The sequence below is a fragment of the Doryrhamphus excisus genome, chromosome 7 (genome assembly GCF_030265055.1).
Source record: "Doryrhamphus excisus isolate RoL2022-K1 chromosome 7, RoL_Dexc_1.0, whole genome shotgun sequence".
Classification (NCBI taxonomy): domain Eukaryota; kingdom Metazoa; phylum Chordata; class Actinopteri; order Syngnathiformes; family Syngnathidae; genus Doryrhamphus; species Doryrhamphus excisus.
Window position 1 is genome coordinate 3391576 of NC_080472.1, and position 22258 is coordinate 3413833.

At 41.5% G+C, this 22258-nt stretch overlaps 1 protein-coding gene across 8 annotated transcripts in view; it reads right to left on the bottom strand.

The window, feature by feature from the left end:
* Positions 1–22258, bottom strand: part of LOC131132104 (SH3 and multiple ankyrin repeat domains protein 2-like) — a 153031-nt gene that overhangs the window by 40650 nt on the left and 90123 nt on the right. For all 8 annotated transcript variants that reach the window (XM_058077384.1, XM_058077383.1, XM_058077379.1 and 5 more), the window contains 3 exons: positions 18490–18571; positions 11309–11391; positions 9104–9228 (listed from right to left, as the gene is read on the bottom strand). In XM_058077384.1, the coding sequence (XP_057933367.1) occupies positions 9104–9228; positions 11309–11391; positions 18490–18571 (290 nt within the window). The remainder of the gene's footprint in view (positions 1–9103; positions 9229–11308; positions 11392–18489; positions 18572–22258) is intronic.

Below are 22258 nucleotides of genomic sequence, written 5' to 3' on the forward strand. Positions count from 1 at the left end.
TAAGCATGGACACCTCCTTCATGTTTTGCCATGAGTTAACAATACAAAATGCACACCAAGGCATATACTATAAATGATGAACATTTAAGGTTATGTTAGCCTTCACTGAGAATGCAATCGTTGACAAAGATGTGATGTGGCAGCGATAAACACGGACACCACCTTCATGTTTTGCCATGAGTTAACAATACAAAATGCACACCAAGGCATATACTGTAAATGATGAACGAACAGGATCGTTGAAAATTTAAGGTTATGTTAGCCTTCAGTGAGAATGCGATCGTTGACAAAGATGTGATGTGGCAGCGATAAACACGGACACCACCTTCATGTTTTGCCATGAGTTAACAATACAAAATGCACACCAAGGCATATACTGTAAATGATGAACGAACAGGATCGTTGAAAATTTAAGGTTATGTTAGCCTTCAGTGACAATGCAATTGTTGACAAAGATGTGATGTGGCAGCGATAAACACGGACACCACCTTCATGTTTTGCCATGAGTTAATAATACAAAATGCACACCAAGGCATATACTGTAAATGATGAACAAAAGGGATACATGAACATTACATGTTAGCCTTCACTGAGAACGCGATCGTTGAAAACATGTCATGTGGCAGCGATAATCATGGACACCACCTTCATGTTTTGCCATGAGTTAACAATACAAAATGCACACCAAGGCATATACTATAAATGATGAACATTTAAGGTTATGTTAGCCTTCAATGAGAATGCGATTGTTGACAAAGATGTGATGTGGCAGCGATAAACACGGACACCACCTTCATGTTTTGCCATGAGTTAACAATACAAAATGCACACCAAGGCATATACTGTAAATGATGAACAAAAGAGATACATGAACATTACATGTTAGCCTTCACTGAGAACGCGATCGTTGAAAACATGTCATGTGGCAGCGATAAGCATGGACACCACCTTCATGTTTTGCCATGAGTTAACAATACAAAATGCACACCAAGGCATATACTGTAAATGATGAACATTTAAGGTTATGTTAGCCTTCACTGAGAATGCGATTGTTGACAAAGATGTGATGTGGCAGCGATAAACACGGACACCACCTTCATGTTTTGCCATGAGTTAACAATACAAAATGCACACCAAGGCATATACTGTAAATGATGAACGAACAGGATCGTTGAAAATTTAAGGTTATGTTAGCCTTCAGTGAGAATGCGATCGTTGACAAAGATGTGATGTGGCAGCGATAAACACGGACACCACCTTCATGTTTTGCCATGAGTTAACAATACAAAATGCACACCAAGGCATATACCGTAAATGATGAACAAAAGGGATACATGAACATTACATGTTAGCCTTCACTGAGAACGCGATCGTTGAAAACATGTCATGTGGCAGCGATAATCATGGACACCACCTTCATGTTTTGCCACGAGTTAACAATACAAAATGCACACCAAGGCATATACTATAAATGATGAACATTTAAGGTTATGTTAGCCTTCACTGAGAATGCAATCGTTGACAAAGATGTGATGTGGCAGCGATAAACACGGACACCACCTTCATGTTTTGCCATGAGTTAACAATACAAAATGCACACCAAGGCATATACTGTAAATGATGAACAAAAGAGATACATGAACATTACATGTTAGCCTTCACTGAGAACGCGATCGTTGAAAACATGTCATGTGGCAGCGATAAGCATGGACACCACCTTCATGTTTTGCCATGAGTTAACAATACAAAATGCACACCAAGGCATATACTGTAAATGATGAACATTTAAGGTTATGTTAGCCTTCACTGAGAATGCGATTGTTGACAAAGATGTGATGTAGCAGCGATAAACACGGACACCACCTTCATGTTTTGCCATGAGTTAACAATACAAAATGCACACCAAGGCATATACTGTAAATGATGAACAAAAGGGATACATGAACATTACATGTTAGCTTTCACTGAGAACGCGATCGTTGAAAACATGTCATGTGGCAGCGATAAGCATGGACGCCACCTTCATGTTTTGCCATGAGTTAACAATACAAAATGCACAGCTATTCAGCTATGGAACCTTCGCCCCTCTCGAGTAAATAAGGTCCCCGATATCAAAAGCTTTCTTTTTATTTTAAATACTTTTATTGCTTGGCTTCTTGTTTTTAATATCTATTTTACCATTTTATTTCTTATTTCATATTTTAGTTTTGGATTAAATTCAATTTGTACCTTTATTTATTGTGTTTTATTTTTGCAGCACTTTGTTTCTAAAATGTGCTAAATATAAATAAAGTGGATTGGATTGTGGCCCAACGGTAGCAGAGCTCATCCCACCAGTTTACTAAGTAAACTAGTTGGCTTATGTAGTAATCTCTCATTTATCACGGTTAATTGGTCGCAGCTCTGACTGTGATGAGTGAATTATTTATTTCTAAGTATTATTTTGGTAGTCATAGCATAAAAAATAGCAGCGGTTCAGAAGTCCAAACCGTGGCTCCAAGGGGTTTACTAGCTGACAAAAGATGTTATCTTCAACAATGGCAAAGGGCTGGTCGTCCAGCGCCATCGTTTCCATGATGAAATCACAGAACGCTTCAGCCCTCGGGTTGTCTCTGTGGAGATAGGAACAAGCCCCGGGCGTCTGATAAGGTTTGATGTTTTTTTTTTGTTTTTTACCCCTTATTGTGAAATGTTTACAGAGCATTTGGTGAAATGTTTTCACATCATCGATGAGCTCAGAGGAAGTCACCGCAAACCGTTTTCAGGACGTCGCGGAAAAGGAGTGTTTATTCAAATTATTGATGCATTACAGTGGCCATGGAAATCTGGACATTTTTGGTTTAAAAATGTTAATTACATTTTCTCACATTGCTACAAAATCTTCAACAAACTGTAATGCCTGTGCTTGTGATGAATGAAGATGCAGTCACCCATGCCATTCCGTTTACATAGAGTATGAAAGATACTTTTTACCACACTCTTGTTTTGTTTACGCAGAAATGGGGCAAATGGCGCTCGAATTTTCGACGACAGTCATAGAAGTGTGTTCCGTGTGTTTGAACAATATGTAAAGTAAACCTGGGATATATCGGATTCAATTGTTCCCACTGGTTTTGTCCGATATAAGCGAAATCCGTTATATGCGTATACCGGAAAATGTCCGTTTTACGCATATATGGGATTTATATCCGGTATATGCGTAAATGGGATTTTATCCGTTATAAAAAGGCACTTCCTTGACTATGTTTCCAATGTACCTGGACGCGCAGGCAACGCTGCAAACGCTGCAAATGACGTCGTATAGCGGCCTGTCACGATTCGGCGAATCGAAGCGATGCCACGATGCGGCCATCCGATATATGCCAGGGAAATTTCATGGAAATGCATTGGAACGGGACTGGAGATTTTGTCCGAAATAGGCGAAATCCGTTATAAAAAATCCGATATATGCAATGAATTTTTATTGGAAATGCATGACAGAAAAATCGGTTCTTTTTTATCTGTCCGTTGTGAGCGAATTTCCGATATATCCGAGTCCGATATATCCGAGGTTTACTGTATTTACGGCAAGCTTTGGTCCAAAAAAAAAAAAACATACATAGTATTTGTTTTCCACCTGCATATAGTCATCAGTCACTGTAAAACGTTCCTTAAAGTACAACATTTTTTTGTTAAGGTTTTAAACACAGAATGCCCGTTAAAGTGTCAAGTAAAGAAGTCCAAGTCAAGTCCGATTCAGAGGCAAATTTTGAAGCAGGCAAAACAATTGACTTGTAGAGAATTTGAATAATTTAGTTTTTCATAATAACTCAAACCAGCCAAGGACACTTAGCAACAATATTTAAAAACAACAAATCATAAGACAGGATAGAGGAAACCCAAGTTGGACTTTGTGTTGTTGTAGTCCTTAATGAGATGCGGAAAAGCAGATCCAACAGAAGGCAGACACACACACACACACACACACAGACACACACACACAGACACACAACGGAGGCTAAGGGAGGCAGATGTATTTGCATGTTCCACTGGCCACACATGTTTCTTTTGGCCAAAGAATGTGTTACATAACAAGTAAGGGCTTTTGTCAATCTACCTATACACACTGCACTCATGCACGCATGCACTCATGCACGCATGCACACACGCATTGGGGCTAAGAACACTGACTTTTTATGCATGTTACGCTTTGGTGAGCAATACATCCACAGTGGACACTGGTTAGCATCATTAATCCGTTCCACAAGGCCCGACTCGAACTACAACGTACTCAAAATGTGTCCCTTTTTACTTTATTTAGAGTTTTATGTGGAGAAAACAATACAAAATGCACAGATAAACACGGACACCACCTTCAAGTTTTGCCATGAGTTAACAATACAAAATGCACACCAAGGCATATACTGTAAATGATGAACCAAAGGGATACATGAACATTTAAGGTTATGTTAGCCTTCACTGAGAATGCGATCGTTGACAAAGATGTGATGTGGAAGCGATAAACATGGACACCACCTTCATGTTTTGCCATGAGTTATCAATACAAAATGCACACCAAGGCATATACTATAAATGATGAACATTTAAGGTTATGTTAGCCTTCACTGAGAATGCGATCGTTGACAAAGATGTGATGTGGCAGCAATAAACATGGACACCACCTTCATGTTTTGCCATGAGTTAATAATACAAAATGCACACCAAGGCATATACTGTAAATGATGAACGAACAGGATCGTTGAAAATTTAAGGTTATGTTAGCCTTCAGTGAGAATGCGATTGTTGACAAAGATGTGATGTGGCAGCGATAAACATGGACACCACCTTCATGTTTTGCCATGAGTTATCAATACAAAATGCACACCAAGGCATATACTATAAATGATGAACATTTAAGGTTATGTTAGCCTTCACTGAGAATGCGATCGTTGACAAAGATGTGATGTGGCAGCAATAAACATGGACACCACCTTCATGTTTTGCCATGAGTTAATAATACAAAATGCACACCAAGGCATATACTATAAATGATGAACATTTAAGGTTATGTTAGCCTTCACTGAGAATGCGATCGTTGACAAAGATGTGATGTGGCAGCAATAAACATGGACACCACCTTCATGTTTTGCCATGAGTTAATAATACAAAATGCACACCAAGGCATATACTGTAAATGATGAATGAACAGGATCGTTGAAAATTTAAGGTTATGTTAGCCTTCACTGAGAATGCGATCGTTGACAAAGATGTGATGTGGCAGCGATAAGCATGGACACCACCTTCATGTTTTGCCATGAGTTATCAATACAAAATGCACACCAAGGCATATACTGTAAATGATGAACATTTAAGGTTATGTTAGCCTTCACTGAGAATGCGATCGTTGACAAAGATGTGATGTGGCAGCAATAAACATGGACACCACCTTCATGTTTTGCCATGAGTTAATACAAAATGCACACCAAGGCATATACTGTAAATGATGAACATTTAAGGTTATGTTAGCCTTCACTGAGAATGCGATCGTTGACAAAGATGTGATGTGGCAGCAATAAACATGGACACCACCTTCATGTTTTGCCATGAGTTATCAATACAAAATGCACACCAAGGCATATACTGTAAATGATGAATGAACAGGATCGTTGAAAATTTAAGGTTATGTTAGCCTTCACTGAGAATGCGATCGTTGACAAAGATGTGATGTGGAAGCAATAAACATGGAGACCATCTTCATGTTTTGCCATGAGTTAATACAAAATGCACACCAAGGCATATACTGTAAATGATGAACATTTAAGGTTATGTTAGCCTTGACTGAGAATGCGATTGTTGACAAAGATGTGATGTGGCAGAGATAAACACGGACACCACCTTCATGTTTTGCCATGAGTTAACAATACAAAATGCACACCAAGGCATATACTGTAAATGATGAACGAACAGGATCGTTGAAAATTTAAGGTTATGTTAGCCTTCACTGAGAATGCGATTGTTGACAAAGATGTGATGTGGCAGCGGTAAACACGGACACCACCTTCATGTTTTGCCATGAGTTAACAATACAAAATGCACACCAAGGCATATACTGTAAATGATGAACATTTAAGGTTATGTTAGCCTTCACTGAGAATGCGATTGTTGACAAAGATGCGATGTGGCAGCGATAAACATGGACACCACCTTCATGTTTTGCCATGAGTTAATACAAAAAGCACACCAAGGCATATACTGTTCTGGAATGATCCACAATAAACACTAAATGACTGGAATCAAACGTTGCTATTAAGAATTGCGTCTGCGATGGTAGAAGCATGACTGCAATATTACGGCAACCACACGCCGGCATAAACAGGCGCCATCTTCTTTGTCAAAAAGCAATGAAGAAAAGACCCGAAGACGTAGCTGCTAGCATCCATTTTTTTCCCAGTTGAGCAGCAGCACTCATTTCATGAAGCAAATATAGACGCCGGCTACGGCACCCATTGCTGCTTCCATCCCGGTTTGCTTATCAGGGAACAAAATAAATGCTAATTATCCGGAGCTGATTCAGCCACCGTCGCTGGGAAGTGAACGCGGAGCGTTTTGTCGCACCCAAAGCGCTTTGTTTTTGTTTAATGAGCATCTAAGCTGGATTTAATTGACACTTTGACAGAGACATTCATTTCTCAAATGTGATGTTTTCCCTATTTCCAATGCAATTACGGATACGGATGGAATTTGGGAAATAGGCCTGTTCTAAATGAAAACACGTTTGAACACCAACGACGGGCCTGATGAACCAATTCCGTATGTTCCTGCATCATTTTTCATCATTTGTTCTTGAAAGGTTCTTAGGATTGACAAAAGATTCTTAATAATCGTGCACTCAACAATCCTGACGCGCTTAAATATGTGGGATAAATAAGTAACGTATGGATTAGACGACTAAAGGGGTCAATGGGAATAATATGCGGTAGCTTTAGGACAAAGCCACGCATGCACGGGGAGAACACGCAAACTCCACACAGAGATGGCCGAGGTTGGAATCGAACTCCGGTCTCCTAGCTGTGTTTGGCCTGCTCGCTAACCACTCCACAGCCGGGACTACCAGCAAATGGGAAAAAAATTTTGACACATGATTCTCCTCTGATTTCAGATCAACATTTCCAATAAAAATGACACGGGGAGAACACGCAAACTCCACACAGAGATGGCCGAGGTTGGAATCGAACTCTTGTCTCCTAGCTGTGAGGTCTGCGTGCTAACCACTCCACAGCCGGGACTACCAGCAAATGGGAAAAAAAAATTTGACACATGATTCTCCTCTGATTTCAGATCAACATTTCCAATAAAAATGACACGGGGAGTACACGCAAACTCCACACAGAGATGGCCGAGGTTGGAATCGAACTCCTGTCTCCTAGCTGTGAGGTCTGCGCTCTAACCACTCCACAGCCGGGACTACCAGCAAATGGGAAAAAATTTTTGACACATGATTCTCCTCTGATTTCAGATCAACATTTCCAATAAAAATGACACGGGGAGAACACGCAAACTCCACACAGAGATGGCCGAGGTTGGAATCGAACTCCGGTCTCCTAGCTGTGTTTGGCCTGCTCGCTAACCACTCCACAGCCGGGACTACCAGCAAATGGGAAAAAAAAATTGACACATGATTTTTCTCTGATTTCAGATCAACATTTCCAATAAAAATGACACGGGGAGTACACGCAGACTCCACACAGAGATGGCCGAGGTTGGAATCGAACTCCTGTCTCCTAGCTGTGAGGTCTGCGTACTAACCACTCCACAGCTGGGACTACCAGCAAATGGGAAAAAAAAATTGACACATGATTCTTCTCTGATTTCAGATCAACATTTCCAATAAAAATGTAATTATTTCTTTGGCATTGTTTGCCACAATCCAGTTTGTAGCCCCAACTATGCCTCACACACTTAACCCTTCACCCCCGAAACGTATCTAAGGTATAAAATGAATGAATGAGTAATGATACTGTAGTAATTCCATTCATAAATTATGATTTTGGATATGAACTTGTGTTCACCTCACTACTAAAAACTAAGACAATGTAAACAAAAGCCGTGGGCTTTTTAGCATCATTGCGTATTTACAAGTATCCATTGTAGTATGTTTTGTTTGATTAGGTATTTGTTGCCGCGTCTACTATATTGTTCTGATATCATCTTTTGGGCTGCAGCATCCTCAGAGAGCATCGCACCGTTTTAGCATTTGCACACAGCTAGCATGTTGTTTGAAGTTGATTTTTCCGTATAGTGCTAGCACACGCACACCAGCCTCCGTAGCACAAAATAAAGCTGACAAGCATCAAGACTAATTCATTCCACGACCATCTTTTGGTACGCTCCAAAGGGTTTTTCGTCAGTTGATGAGCCACAATCGCAAGCTAAAGTGGCAGCAGTTAGCATCTGCGCTCACTTTAAGCAAACCAAGCATGGACTAAAATGCCACAAGAACATTCAGTGTGCATGCAATGTAGTAAAAAAAAACAAAAACTACCTAAACCAGGGGTGGGCAAATATTTTGACTCACGGGCCGCATTGAGTTAATAAAATTGTCCTGGGGGGCCATATTTAACACACACACGCACTCTATTTTATGCTTATAATTTTCCTTGATTTATTTGTCAAATTTTATCTATGAAAGTGTTATACTATCAGCTGTTTAAAGGAGCACTTTAAACACCAGACCCCATCAAAATATGTTATTTAATTTTACAGTTTTTTTTTTTTTTTTAACTAAATAAGACATCCGACTTGCAAGTCAGGTTGCCAGTTTGTATGTTAAAAGATGGAAATACGGGCCGGATTCAAACGCTTGGTGGGCCGCATGTGGCCCCCGGGCCGTAGTTTGCCCACCCCTGACCTAAACCAACCTACATATAAACGCAGTAGGATGCAAATGGATGCATGTGACTTTGCTGGGGGAAACATCTCAAATTAGCAAAGACAATCATGACAATATGCTTCATTAGTCAGCAATATTTGCGGCAACAACTCATTTCTGACTGCAAAACAGCTGAAGCTCAAGGACAACCTAGCCAAAAAAAAAAAAGAGTTCCGGAAAAGCAGCCATTCTTACCTCGATGAGGAAGTCCCCTGTCCGGAGCCCCGCCTGCCATGCCACGCCTCCCTCATCCACCGACTCCAGATACTGCAGTGCAGGGAAGGCCGGGGTCGGAGTAAACTCCTCAATGGGCGTATCCGCTTTACAGCAACGGGAAGACCAACGCAAATGTTACTAGCAAACAATAAACCAGCATGATAATAGCTGCTAAAAAAAAAAAACTGCGTTAAGATGGCGACCAAAGAAAATGTACATTTATTGACCAAAGACATATTTCTACGTATTTTACTTTGACACCTGTCATCAAAATCAAAATCAAAATCATCAAAAATGGCCGATACCGACAGGGAAGGCTTTTGAAAAGTCTGTTATTACATCATTGTGTTTATACAGCCTATTATTAGTCAGATTATTAGTCAAAATTTCAGCAATATTTTGCCCAAATGAAGCATTTCCAAGCATTAAAATGGCTAAAATGAAGTCAAGTATAAGGCATTCATAAAATGCATTCAAAGATATTCTACACTGGTGTCGGTGAAGTTCCTGTCATGTTCGGTGAGACACACAAGCACCAAACTAGACCATGGGAACAACATGCTTTTATTGCATGTTTGATTGACCCCCAACAGGCACAATAATTCCTAACGGGGGCTAGCTACACTTGCCAAGCTAAAACTCAAATGTCCACAATTCCAGTTTTTTCCTCTTTTGAATGACTTTTCCGAAAATAATGGGACACATGGAAAGGAATATTCCGATCTCTGGTCTACATGCGGCGCTATAATCAACCAGAATAGTCAATGGGGAATCGTAGTAAAACGTAAACATCACTAGTTTTTATTTCGCTTGTTGGAATAATTACGTGTTTTTCGTTGGTCCAGTCTTTAAATTAGTTTTAGTTTTTCCGTTTTTCCACAAATAAACCGAATGCAATTGGAATATTTGGGTCCATGTATACGTGGCTAGCGTCTTATATTCTCTTGTATTGTCTACCACATGAGGTAATATGAGCGTAAAAGGTGAATAAAGTGATATTTCTTCTCGTCTTGAGGGCTATTATAATGTTAGAAACTGTATTCCGAAGGTTGTAAACATTGTGGCGGCCATTAGTTGCAAAGGAAATGGTTGTCGGAAGCGATAGCCAACAACTAGCTTGGCAATGCAATGCATCAAGCAGAAAGATAAGTCTTACCGATAGTAAGAATCAAATGTGTAAACGTTGCGCAAACAACAGGATGCCTGCAAGGCATGCTGGGTACTCTGGTATTACTGACGTGTATTATTATTATTCTTTGGGCTCTAGCCGAGTCGCAGCATCCTAGATGTACTCGGAGGGACGTTACAAAATATTGTGACACGGTGACATGTGACACTTCTCACAAACTCGTCCGCCGACAAAGACTGACAGCCCACAAGCACGTGCGTACATCCCATGAAGGGGACGAGTACGTTCCTTTAGGTGTCCGTGGGGCTGACACGGAGATATGGACGGAGCAGGAAAAGGACGGGAGAGACGGGCAGAAAGCAAACAACAGCAGAATAGCAGAGAGCAAAAAGAGGATGTAAGCCCATGTGACAGCTCAAGCATCAGCGTGTGTGTGTGTGTGTGTGTGTGTGTGTGTGTGTGTGTGTGTGTGTGTGTGTGTGTGTGTGTGTGTGTGTGTGTGTGTGTGTGTGTGTGTTCAAGCCCTTGCCGGATAAGCAAGGCTGGGTCAGTTCCTCGGGGGTGATAGCAGCGTGTGACAGAATGACGAGAACATTCCACTTGTTTTTCCAAGGCAAATCCCTCTTCCCTCTTCCCTCCATCCTTGCCTTTCTTTCCTCGTCTTGAAAAACGGGAGCACTAAATGAATCCCTTGACTGCACGGTAGTGAAACGCAATGTGGATTACGACACGGGAATGGGAATGGGAATGCAGCAGTCCAAACTATTTTTGGAGACAATTGCATCACAGCAATTGATGCTCATTGACGGTGTTGGCACTACAGTCGGAGTTGTGTATTTTAAGTATTTGGAAATGTACTTCTTGAAAAATGAGACAACAAATCAAGTTGTTTGCCGGAGTGGGAAACTTGCAGAATGCCGCCATGTATTCCCAAATATATCTTCCTACTATGAGCAACGGTGGAAACTAATGTAGGTGACTTGAGGGGAATTAATTAAAAAAAAATGGTAAAGAACAACAAACAAACAAAAATGAATCTGAAAAGTATGAATTACCTTTTGCCCCTCGCAGAACGAAGCCGAATCCTTCATTGTCTTTTTTCTGAAGCACCACCGTCTTCTCGTCCACCACGCAGTCACTGTGAAGAAGATGCCGAGCAGAGCGGCCGTTAGCGCAGCCCATCATTCGCAGCATGGCCACGGACGCCCGGGCCGAGTGGAGGTTCATGCTTGGAGGAGAGCGAGTCCGGCCGGGGCAGGGCAACCCCGACCCCACCCCACCCCCAGCGGGCTCGGTGTCTATCAAACGCTGTGACAGCGGACCCGGCAGCTCGATGACAGCATTGCCCCTCCGCAAAAAAAAATTTAAAAAAAATAGCAAAAAGAAAGGAAAGAAAACAGAATGACGAAGACGACGCGTCTCCCTCCCCTCCTCTCCTCTCCTCCTCCCTTCTTCTTCTTCTTCTCGCTGCGGCTCCTTCTCGGAGAAGCGGGCTTCCGCGGCTCCCCCCCGCTGATGCCGTCCTCGCGGAGGCTCCGCCCGGCGTGTCTGCCTGCTGATGCCGCCGAGAGCGGCTCGTGGCTCCGGTTGCGAGGCGCGGCGGGAACGCGATGACACGTTGAAGGACCCGACCCTTGTTACGACGGGCTGCCTTGAACTAACCGACTCATCGGTTCACCGATGCCAATAAACCGTCTGCCGGCTCAGCTTACGGTTATTTGTGACGTCTTTAGCCGCCCGAGTCACTCCAATGAATAAATCACATGTTGGTGGATGAAATGCTTGTCAAAGCGCTATGGTATCTTACAGCACTGACTGGCACTCTGACAGTCTGCAAAGCATTACTTGTAATAAATATCATCATTTATGGTTATGAGTGAAAAGTACACATGTATAACCAGTCCACTCGGCCACTAAAACAAACATTTTGAGCCAAAAGTCACCCACATTAAAGTCATCATTAATGTTCATTTACCTTTTCCAGCACAATCACACAGCAATCAAAAAAGGACTTTTTTGTGTAATTAAGAAATATGCAATATTATCTCATGTATTTAAACCTTATTTAACTATAGAAACGATCATAGGTAAGTCGTTGTACATATACGGCACTTTGATCTACATCAGGGGTCTCAAATGTGGCCCGCGGGACACTAGTTTGAGACCCCCGTGTTAGTGCGGCCGGCGCAAGTTTGATACGGATGCTGTATGGTATCATGTACCCAGAAAAAATTATTACCTTTGATTCATGTTCATGTTAAAGGTTAAATAACTGTTATAATAATAGTTATCCTCCCTATACGTGTGGAAGTGGTAAGTTTTGGCTATTTAAGTTGAAAGGAAATAACTTGAAGGCTACCGTTTAGGTCGCTGGCGGTCTAGTTTGCGAGTTAGCATGTGTCCCAAGACCCCGCAGTTGCGCAATATGTTGTAAATAAAAAGAGTATAAATGTGACTATAGTCGTGTTTTGTCATGTCTACAGGGCTCTAATAATGCTTTGTTTATTTTAATATGAAAAAAATCATTTGTCTACCCACCAACTATATGTGGTTTCTTAAGTTTTTATTATTTGCCGTTTTATTATTATTATTATTATTATATTTATTTATTTGTTACTGATTGATTTTCTTTATTCTTGATTTGTTTATGGTAGAAAAATAAAAAGTAAGATATTTGAGAACAGTGGAATGTTTTATCAGAGCTTTTCATGTAGAAAATTAGAACCAAAGTGACGTTTTTTTAATTTTTTGTTTTTTAATAAAAAATTTATTTATTTATTTATTTTTTTAACCTGATGCGGCCCAGTCTCTCCCAGACCCGAGCTCCAGTGGCCCCCAAGTAAATTGAGTTTGAGACCCCTGATTTAGTGTTTTCCTTTTTTAGTGTCATTTAGTGTTCTTCCTTTTCTTTCATTTAGCTAGTTTCGTTTTAGCTAGTTGATTGACAGCCCGTCAATAGCAGCTTTAACTCCAACTTTAGCTGGCAGTTCAATGCCAAAAACAGAGATGTAAAAAAAGTAGATGGGCTACTCTTATGCCAAGGTAGTACCGTATATGACAATAAAAACAATACCTGCACTGCTCCAGTCTCTGGCAGGCTATGGAATCCAGGATAAGTCAATCCAAATAACTTTGGTCTTGCTACTAGAGCCATCTGCCAGGGCTTTGAAGCTAACTTTACAATCTAAATACTAATTAGTTTCAGCTTGTGGCTGCAATCAAAGTAGGGTGTGGGTCGTTAACACATCGTTAATGCATTGACAGCCCTTTTTACTGTATATATACACGTATTAAATACTAAACTGGGATCCACTGTACTTTGTTTCAAATCTTATATCTGATGGCGCTGTGGAAATGAGTGCTAAAATGTCTGCTTAAATCCTTTCCCCCACCGATCCCCATGTTCTTCTAAAACAGGGGTCAGCAACCCGCGGCTCCAGAGCCGCATGTGGCTCTCCAGCCTCTTTGTTGCGGCTCCCTTTGCAATGCTTGAATATTTTTTAGCACCCGTGTGGTGAAAATGCACGTCTTTGTTATGAGTTTACAAAAATCCAACTTTGTGTGAGACCATGAATGCATCCTGACTGAGTTCTGACTGGTGACTGAATGAGCAGACAGGATGCTATCCAGTTCTCTCTGACAGGTTAACATGAAGGGAAATGAGTAATACTTTGAGTTATTTGAGTTATTAATTATTATTAATGAGTTATTTGACGATTCTAAAAAATAAATTAGAGCTCATTTAAAAACAAAAGTTTATCTCCAGTACTAGCAAGAGTACTCCAACTCGTCTTTTTTTTTCCCTCCAATGTTGTTTTAAACATACAACGTTTTGCGGCTCCAGGCTATTTTTCTTTAGTGGGCAAGTGGGTGAAATGGCTCTTTTCATAGTAAAGGTTGCCGACCCCTGTTCTAAAACATATTGTCTGGAATACCGGAACGGTACATCCCTTCTGCAATCATGTCCGAGCCCGGAGTGGTGAAACTGCCAAAGAATTCGGCTGTGAAGGGGTGTGACTTCAAGGCCAAGTGTGCACTATTAAGCATAAGGGTGTATTATTCATCTTGGATTGGGTGCACGGATTACACGGAAAAGACACGTGGGATGCCAAAGAGAGAGAGAGAGAGAGAGAGACGGGGAAGGTAAAATATAGAACAGAGAGAGCGAGAGGCGCCGCTGCCATCCTAGCAACAGTTCCCTTAGCAACGCAATCTGTCTGGAGAGGAAAAAGGCCCGCACTGTTGACACAATGAAGGTTATCTCACGGCGCACACACACACACACACACACACACACACACACACCTTCATGATCCCAAATGTGGCCTTCAAGAGGTCAGCGCAACGTGGAGCCTGGCGGTTTATCCACGGAATCATCGTGTTCAACAAGTGATGGCGGGGAGGCGATAGAATGGAACCCGTACGGGATGTGGGACGTTCCAGCCGACACGCGGCGAGGATGAAGTGCGAGCTTACCCCGGGGAACATGGCGCTTCAATCTGGGCTTCACCGTGGGAGGCCCAGACGTATTACAGTAAAGAGGGGATGTTCTGTGGGGAAATAGTCCAAACTAGCCAGGCTTGACTCTCGGTAGTCGTGGTACTTCATTACCCTATATACATTCATTACCCTGTATACATTCATTACCCTGTATACGTACATTACCCTGTATACGTTCATTACCCTGTATACGTACATTCATTACCCTGTATACGTACATTCATTACCCCGTATACATTCATTACCCCGTATACACTCATTACCCCGTATACACTCATTACCCCGTATACACTCATTACCCCGTATACACTCATTACCCCGTATACACTCATTACCCCGTATACACTCATTACCCCGTATACACTCATTACCCCGTATACACTCATTACCCCGTATACACTCATTACCCCGTATACACTCATTACCCCGTATACACTCATTACCCCGTATACACTCATTACCCCGTATACATTCATTACCCCGTATACACTCATTACCCCGTATACATTCATTACCCTGTATACACTCATTACCCTGTATACACTCATTACCCCGTATACACTCATTACCCCGTATACACTCATTACCCCGTATACACTCATTACCCTGTATACACTCATTACCCTGTATACATTCATTAGCCTGTATACACTCATTACCCTGTATACATTCATTAGCCTGTATACATTCATTACCCCGTATACATTCATTACCCTGTATACATTCATTACCCTGTATACATTCATTACCCTGTATACACTCACTACCCCGTATACACTCATTACCCCGTATACACTCATTACCCCGTATACATTCATTACCCCGTATACATTCATTACCCCGTATACACTCATTACCCTGTATACATTCATCACCCTGTATACATTCATTACCCCGTATACATTCATTACCCTGTATACACTCATTACCCTGTATACATTCATCACCCTGTATACATTCATTACCCTGTATACACTCATTACCCTGTATACATTCATCACCCTGTATACACTCATTACCCTGTATACACTCATTACCCTGTATACATTCATCACCCTGTATACACTCATTACCCTGTATACACTCATTACCCTGTATACATTCATTACCCTGTATACATTCATTACATTATACAGGTATACATTCATGAGGGTCATGTGACTGTTTAGCAGCCCCTCAGTCACCATCATCATCAGCACTTTAGCAGAAAGCTGAGAGCCGCATCACGGAGAAAAAAACATCTGGCTTCGCCGCGTCTCGATTTCCTCCGTCTCAGCGTGAACGCATCAAAGACTGGCTTTCTGGCGACTATCGGCCATGTCGAGGACAACCAGAGACAACCATCAGGAATACACACACACACACACACACTCACACTCAGCTTCCATATGTTCTATATGACCCATATTACTGACACACTATTAGCAATGTAACCAATTCAACCAGCAATCGGCTGCACGGTGGTCGAGTGGTTAGCACGCAGGCCTCACAGCTAGGATACCCGAGTTCAATTCCACCTCTGTATGGAATTTGCATTTTTCTCCGGTTTCCTCCCACATTCCAAAAAACATGCTAGGTTAATTGGCCACTCCAAATTGTCCAGGGTGTACCCCGCCTCTTGCCCGAAGACAACTGGGATAGGCTCCAGCATGCCCACGACCCTCGTGAGGATAAGCTGTAGAAAATGAATAAATAAATGTCTACTATATTGGGTGATAGAATGTGTTAAAATGACTATAGGGGTACTATTTCTTGTCTAGAGGGCTCTAATGTTAAAAAAAATATTTAGAAGGTCACAGGTCACAAAATATTTCATTTATGAATAAGGAATCCTAAAACACTTTTCAGAGTCGGGTCTGGAACCAATTAACCACAATAAACAAGCGATTACTGTACATGATTATGATGTATGTTGGCCCCGCCTCTCGCCCGAAGACAGCTGGGATAGGCTCCAGCACGCCCGCGACCCTCGAGAGGATAAGCTGTAGAAATTGCTACGATATTGGGTGATAGAATGTGTTAAAAATGACTATAGGGGTACTATTTCATGTCTAGAGGGCTCTAATCATGTATTTAGAAGGTCACAGGTCACAGACAAAATATTTCATTCATGAATAAGGAATCCTAAAACACAGATTTTGATGTATGTTGGCCCCGCCTCTCGCCCCAAGACAGCTGGGATAGGCTCCAGCATGCCCGCGACCCTTGTGAGGATAAGCTGTAGAAAATGAATCAATAAATGTCTACTATATTGGGTGATAGAACGTGTTGAAATTACTATAGGGGTACTATTTCTTGTCTAGAGGGCTCTAATGTTAAATGTATTTAGAAGGTCACACAAAATATTTCATTTATGAATAAGGAATCCTAAAACACTTTTCAGAGTCGGGTCTGGAACCAATTAACCACAATAAACAAGAGATTACTGTACATGATTATGATGTATGTTGGCCCCGCCTCTCGCCCGAAGGCAGCTGGGATAGGCTCCAGCATGCCCGCGACCCTCGTGAGGATAAGCTGTAGAAATTGCTACGATATTGGGTGATAGAATGTGTTAAAAATGACTATAGGGGTACTATTTCATGTCTAGAGGGCTCTAATCATGTATTTAGAAGGTCACAGACAAAATATTTCATTTATGAATAAGGAATCCTAAAACACAGACTATTATGTATGTTGGCCCCGCCTCTCGCCCCAAGACAGCTGGGATAGGCTCCAGCATGCCCGCGACCCTTGTGAGGATAAGCTGTAGAAAATGAATAAATAAATGAATGTCTACTATATTGGGTGATAGAATGTGTTAAAATGACTATAGGGGTACTATTACATGTCTAGAGGGCTCTAATCATGTATTTAGAAGGTCACAGGTCACAGACAAAATATTTCATTTATGAATAAGGAATCCTAAAACACTTTTGAGAGTCAGGTTATGATGTATGGTGGCCCCGCCTCTCGCCCCAAGACAGCTGGGATAGGCTCCAGCACCCCCGCGACCCTCGTGAGGAAAAGCGGTAGAAAATGAATGAATGAATGAATAAAAAAATGCAAAAATAACGTTGAAAATAAACCATGAAGGGCCCAAAATGAATAACACATTCAAGCCCATGTTGAGTGTAAACTGCTGACTTGTGGTGCGCCTTGCTCAAAGGGACCCGACCTTCAGAATGAAAAAGATTTGACTTGATGCACTTGTGTTAATTATAGTCATTTAACTTTTTGGAGTGTTTGAATGAGACACAGTGAGATATTAATACAAGTGAACTTGTTTATTGAGTAGTTCATGACGATGGCGGTTATGACTATCATTATCACTTCATCAACTGGTCATTTATCAGAATGACTAAATTGCCCCACTGGGTGCTGACGGTTGATTTGCATTCTAGAATGATGTTCCCATAAAGACACAGTATGCATTTTTCCTTGAAATATTGCGTTAAGTTTGACCAATATGAAGGATGAAACACTATAGTATATTTTCCAGCATGGCTAACAGGTTAACGGGTAAGAAGGCAACAGGAAACCAGCTAAACCAGCAAAGGAATGGGGGGAAATGTCTAAAACCATTACAAGCCTAAAAGCCTATTTTCTTCATGATTCGGTGTTCTACAAAAAACACTAAAAAATAAGCAACACAAGAGCCACTTGGATATTTGGTATCTGGTATCGGAAGTATTGATATTTCAGCATTATCCATTCATAACTAGAGTCATAGTATGAAAATGTTGTGAGGTCTTACCTTGAGGCGTCAAAGCTGTCGTAGGAACCCACAGTGTAGTGTCGGAACAACTTCCTTCTGTCAGCACGGTCCGCTCGGGAATCTGGCACATCAAGACAGTGAAAAATAATGTTAATAATTACAGATTTACAGTGAAGTGAAGCAAACATTCATACACCAGTTTGGGGCAGCACCGTAGAGGCGAGGTATCTAGGAATTGAACCTGCTCTACCTCCTGAGCGAGCCACTGCGGCATCGTCAATGTTAACCCGTAAGAAACCTTGGTGACACAACTTTAAATATCCCATGTGGCCTCCATGCTGCTTCATTCCCTGAGTGATGGATATTCCACATTTTGGAATGGTTCTTGTTGGGTATTCCATTAAACCATCCATTTTCTTCCGCTTATCCGGGTCCCCGGCAGTCTCAGTTGGGAAGCTAAGACTTCCCGGTCTCCGACCTCCTCCACTGGGGAGACATGTCCCGTGAGACGACTTAGACCAGGGGTGGGCAAACTGCGGCCCGGGGGCCACATCCGGCCCGCCAAGTGTTTGAATACGGCCCGCCCAATCTTTCCAAAGTATTTCATTTAAAGTCAACATACAACCTGGCATCATGGCCTGAGCCAACCTTATAATATAATATATAATATAATATTATATTTATTATATTTATTATTATATATAATATAATAAAAAAATAAAATAATAATTATTATATTATTATAACTATTATGATTATTATATTTATTATATTAATGCTAATTATTATATTAATTATATATAATAATATTGTTATATTTGCATATTTTACATAATAATAATATAATAATTATTATTTTAATTTTATTTTAATTATTATAATATTTTATTATTTTTAAAATATTTAAATATCAATATAAAATAATAAATAATAATAGCAGATTGCATGACAATTTTACAGATACAATAATACCAGGTGGACTGTTACGTGTAAAATATATAGTCTGCCCCCCCCGGAAATTTTGTTATATCAATGCAGCCCGCGAGTCAAAAAGTTTGCCCACCCCTGACTTAGACCACTAAGTAAAGAGTTTGGCTTCGCACAACAATATGCGTTCAAAAGAGTACAATAATACATTTGCTTGACAACAATGCCTCCTGAAAAAAAACGCCGTGTCGCAGTGATCTTTATCTTTATCATCCAAAGTGTCAAAAATAGACATTTCTCAAGTCGTTTCTTTGCTACCTCCTGACTTCCATGTTTGTCATATACAGCAAGTAACCCCCCCGCCCCCACCCCGCAACCCCCCCATTCCTTTGCTTCACATAGTCTGACACCAGCTGTCGTACTTTCACAGAAACTCCATCTCCCCTGATCCGGCTTAGATCTTGTCATCTTTACAGGAACATTTTTTTTCCCTCCCCCCTGACTCTTGTGTCCACGGTGTCAGCTTGGAGGACGGAGGCTGCGGTTGAAAGACGACCATCAAGAGGCAGCATCGTTTTAAAAAGAAAGGATGGGCGGGGGTCTCTAACCCTAACCCTAACCCTAGCCCTAGCCCTAGCCCTAACCCTAACCCTAACCCTAACCCTAGCCCTAGCCCTAGCCCTAGCCCTAGCCCTAACCCTAACCCTAACCCTAACCCTAACCCTAACCCTAGCCCTAACCCTAACCCTAACCCTAGCCCTAACCCTAACCCTTACCCTTACCCTTACCCTTACCCTTATGAGCAAGAGAGTATACTACGTACTACTAGTATTACTACGTAACGTCTCCATTCCCTCCTTCCGATACGGCCACACTTCCTCACATCGTCGCTACCGATGACCGACACGTGAATCCGTCTAATCTCCGTCCTCCTCAGCCCTCGCCGCAAATCTCGGAGCAAAGCAATCAGATGCTGATTCTTACCAACAACAATGACGTCATGGATTTCCTCTTTGCGTAACAAGTACTGCACCGTAACCAAGACACACTATGAAAAAACTACATTGACTAAAGGAAAAAATAATAATAATAGTAATTCGTATTAACAGTAGAAATACTAAAGACATTTTTTAAGGCATGATATACAGTAAACCGCGGATATATCGGATTCAATTGCTCCCACTGGTTTTGTCCGATATAAGCGAAATCCGTTATATGCGTATACCGGAAAATGTCCGTTTTACGCATATATGGGATTTATATCCGGTATATGCGTAAATGGGATTTTATCCGTTATAAAAAGGCACTTCCTTGACTATGTTTCCAATGTACCTGGACGCGCAGGCAACGCTGCAAACGCTGCAAATGACGTCGTATAGCGATTCGGTCACGATTCGGCGAATCGGAGCGCCACGATGCGGCCATTCGATATATGCCAGGGAAATTTCATGGAAATGCATTGGAACGGGACTGGAGATTTTGTCCGAAATAGGCGAAATCCGTTATAAAAAAAATCCGATATATGCAATGAATTTTTATTGGAAATGCATTACAGAAAAATCGCTTCTTTTTTTAATCTGTCCGTTGTGAGCAAATTTCCGATATATCCGAGTCCGATATATCCGAGGTTTACTGTAATAAGGAAACAAAACTAAATAAAGTTGCCATTTTTGGAAATTTAGATTAGGAAAAGTTATATTACGGCTTAATGATGAAAATGATGAAAAGAAAATTTACAAAGATTTAAGAAGAAAGTTAAAATACTTGAAAAAACAACAACAGTGCAAATGGCGGTGCATGCTAGGTTAATTAGCGACTCCAAATTGTCCATAGGTATAAATGAGAGTGTGAATGGTTGTTTGTCTATATGTGCCCTGTGATTGGCTGGCCACCAGTCCAGGGTGTACCAGCTGGGATAGGCTCCAGGTGACCTGCAACCCTGGTGAGGATAAGCGGTTCCAAAAATGATGGAGATGCAGTTTTTTCTCAGGGTACAGTTTTTAGTGTATTGCAGGTCACATTGAGTTAACTCTATTATCTCAGGTTCCAAGCCATGTTAATTTAAAATCTCAAAATTGTGCCCCTAGCCTTAGAGGCACACGTAGAGGGTTTCTCAGTCCCCCAAAAATCCTTTCCCACATGCACGCATGCCTGGGCCGTGACCTTGACTGAAGGCCATACGCCTGCAAGTCACCATGCTGCGTCCTATCTTCTGACAGCCTGTCTATGCAGGCCAAGCTGAGGGCCTTTTGGGTCGGATACAACACGAGGAGCTCCCAGTGCCAATAGCCTCGGGTTGGACTGGAAAAGAAGCCACCAAGAGGAGGACAAACTGCCACGTTAAAAGACCAACTAGCTCCCCAGCTGCCCCCATCATGCTAACAGGCGTGTGTATCGAAACGCCACCGAAAGGGGAACACTGATATCGGTGCCTCGTTTCCAAACGAATGCAGAACCGGACACCTACAAGAAGTGCTACGAGGTGGAATTGTGCAAGAAATGACGTAACACACAGCTCCAGACGTTCTTCGTTTTTTAAAAATGGAGTCTAACAATCGGCACTGGACTGCTAAGTTTTGATCCAAACTAAATTCCAAGACTGGACGAAGGAAAAACCGGCAATACGGAGTTATTCCGACAAGGGAAAGAAAAACTGGAGGAAGTCGGTATCACGTGATGTTGGTGTTTACGCTTTACTGGGCATGCCCCATTGACTATTCTGGTTGATTATAGCGGCGCATGGAGACACGTGATTGGAATATTCCTTTCCATGGATACCATTGTTTTCGGAAAGGTCATGTTTTTGTTTTTGGACATAAACAGCAAAAAGCAAAAAGCCTAACAGGAAGTTGATCCAAGAAGCATTTCTTTGTGCTAATGC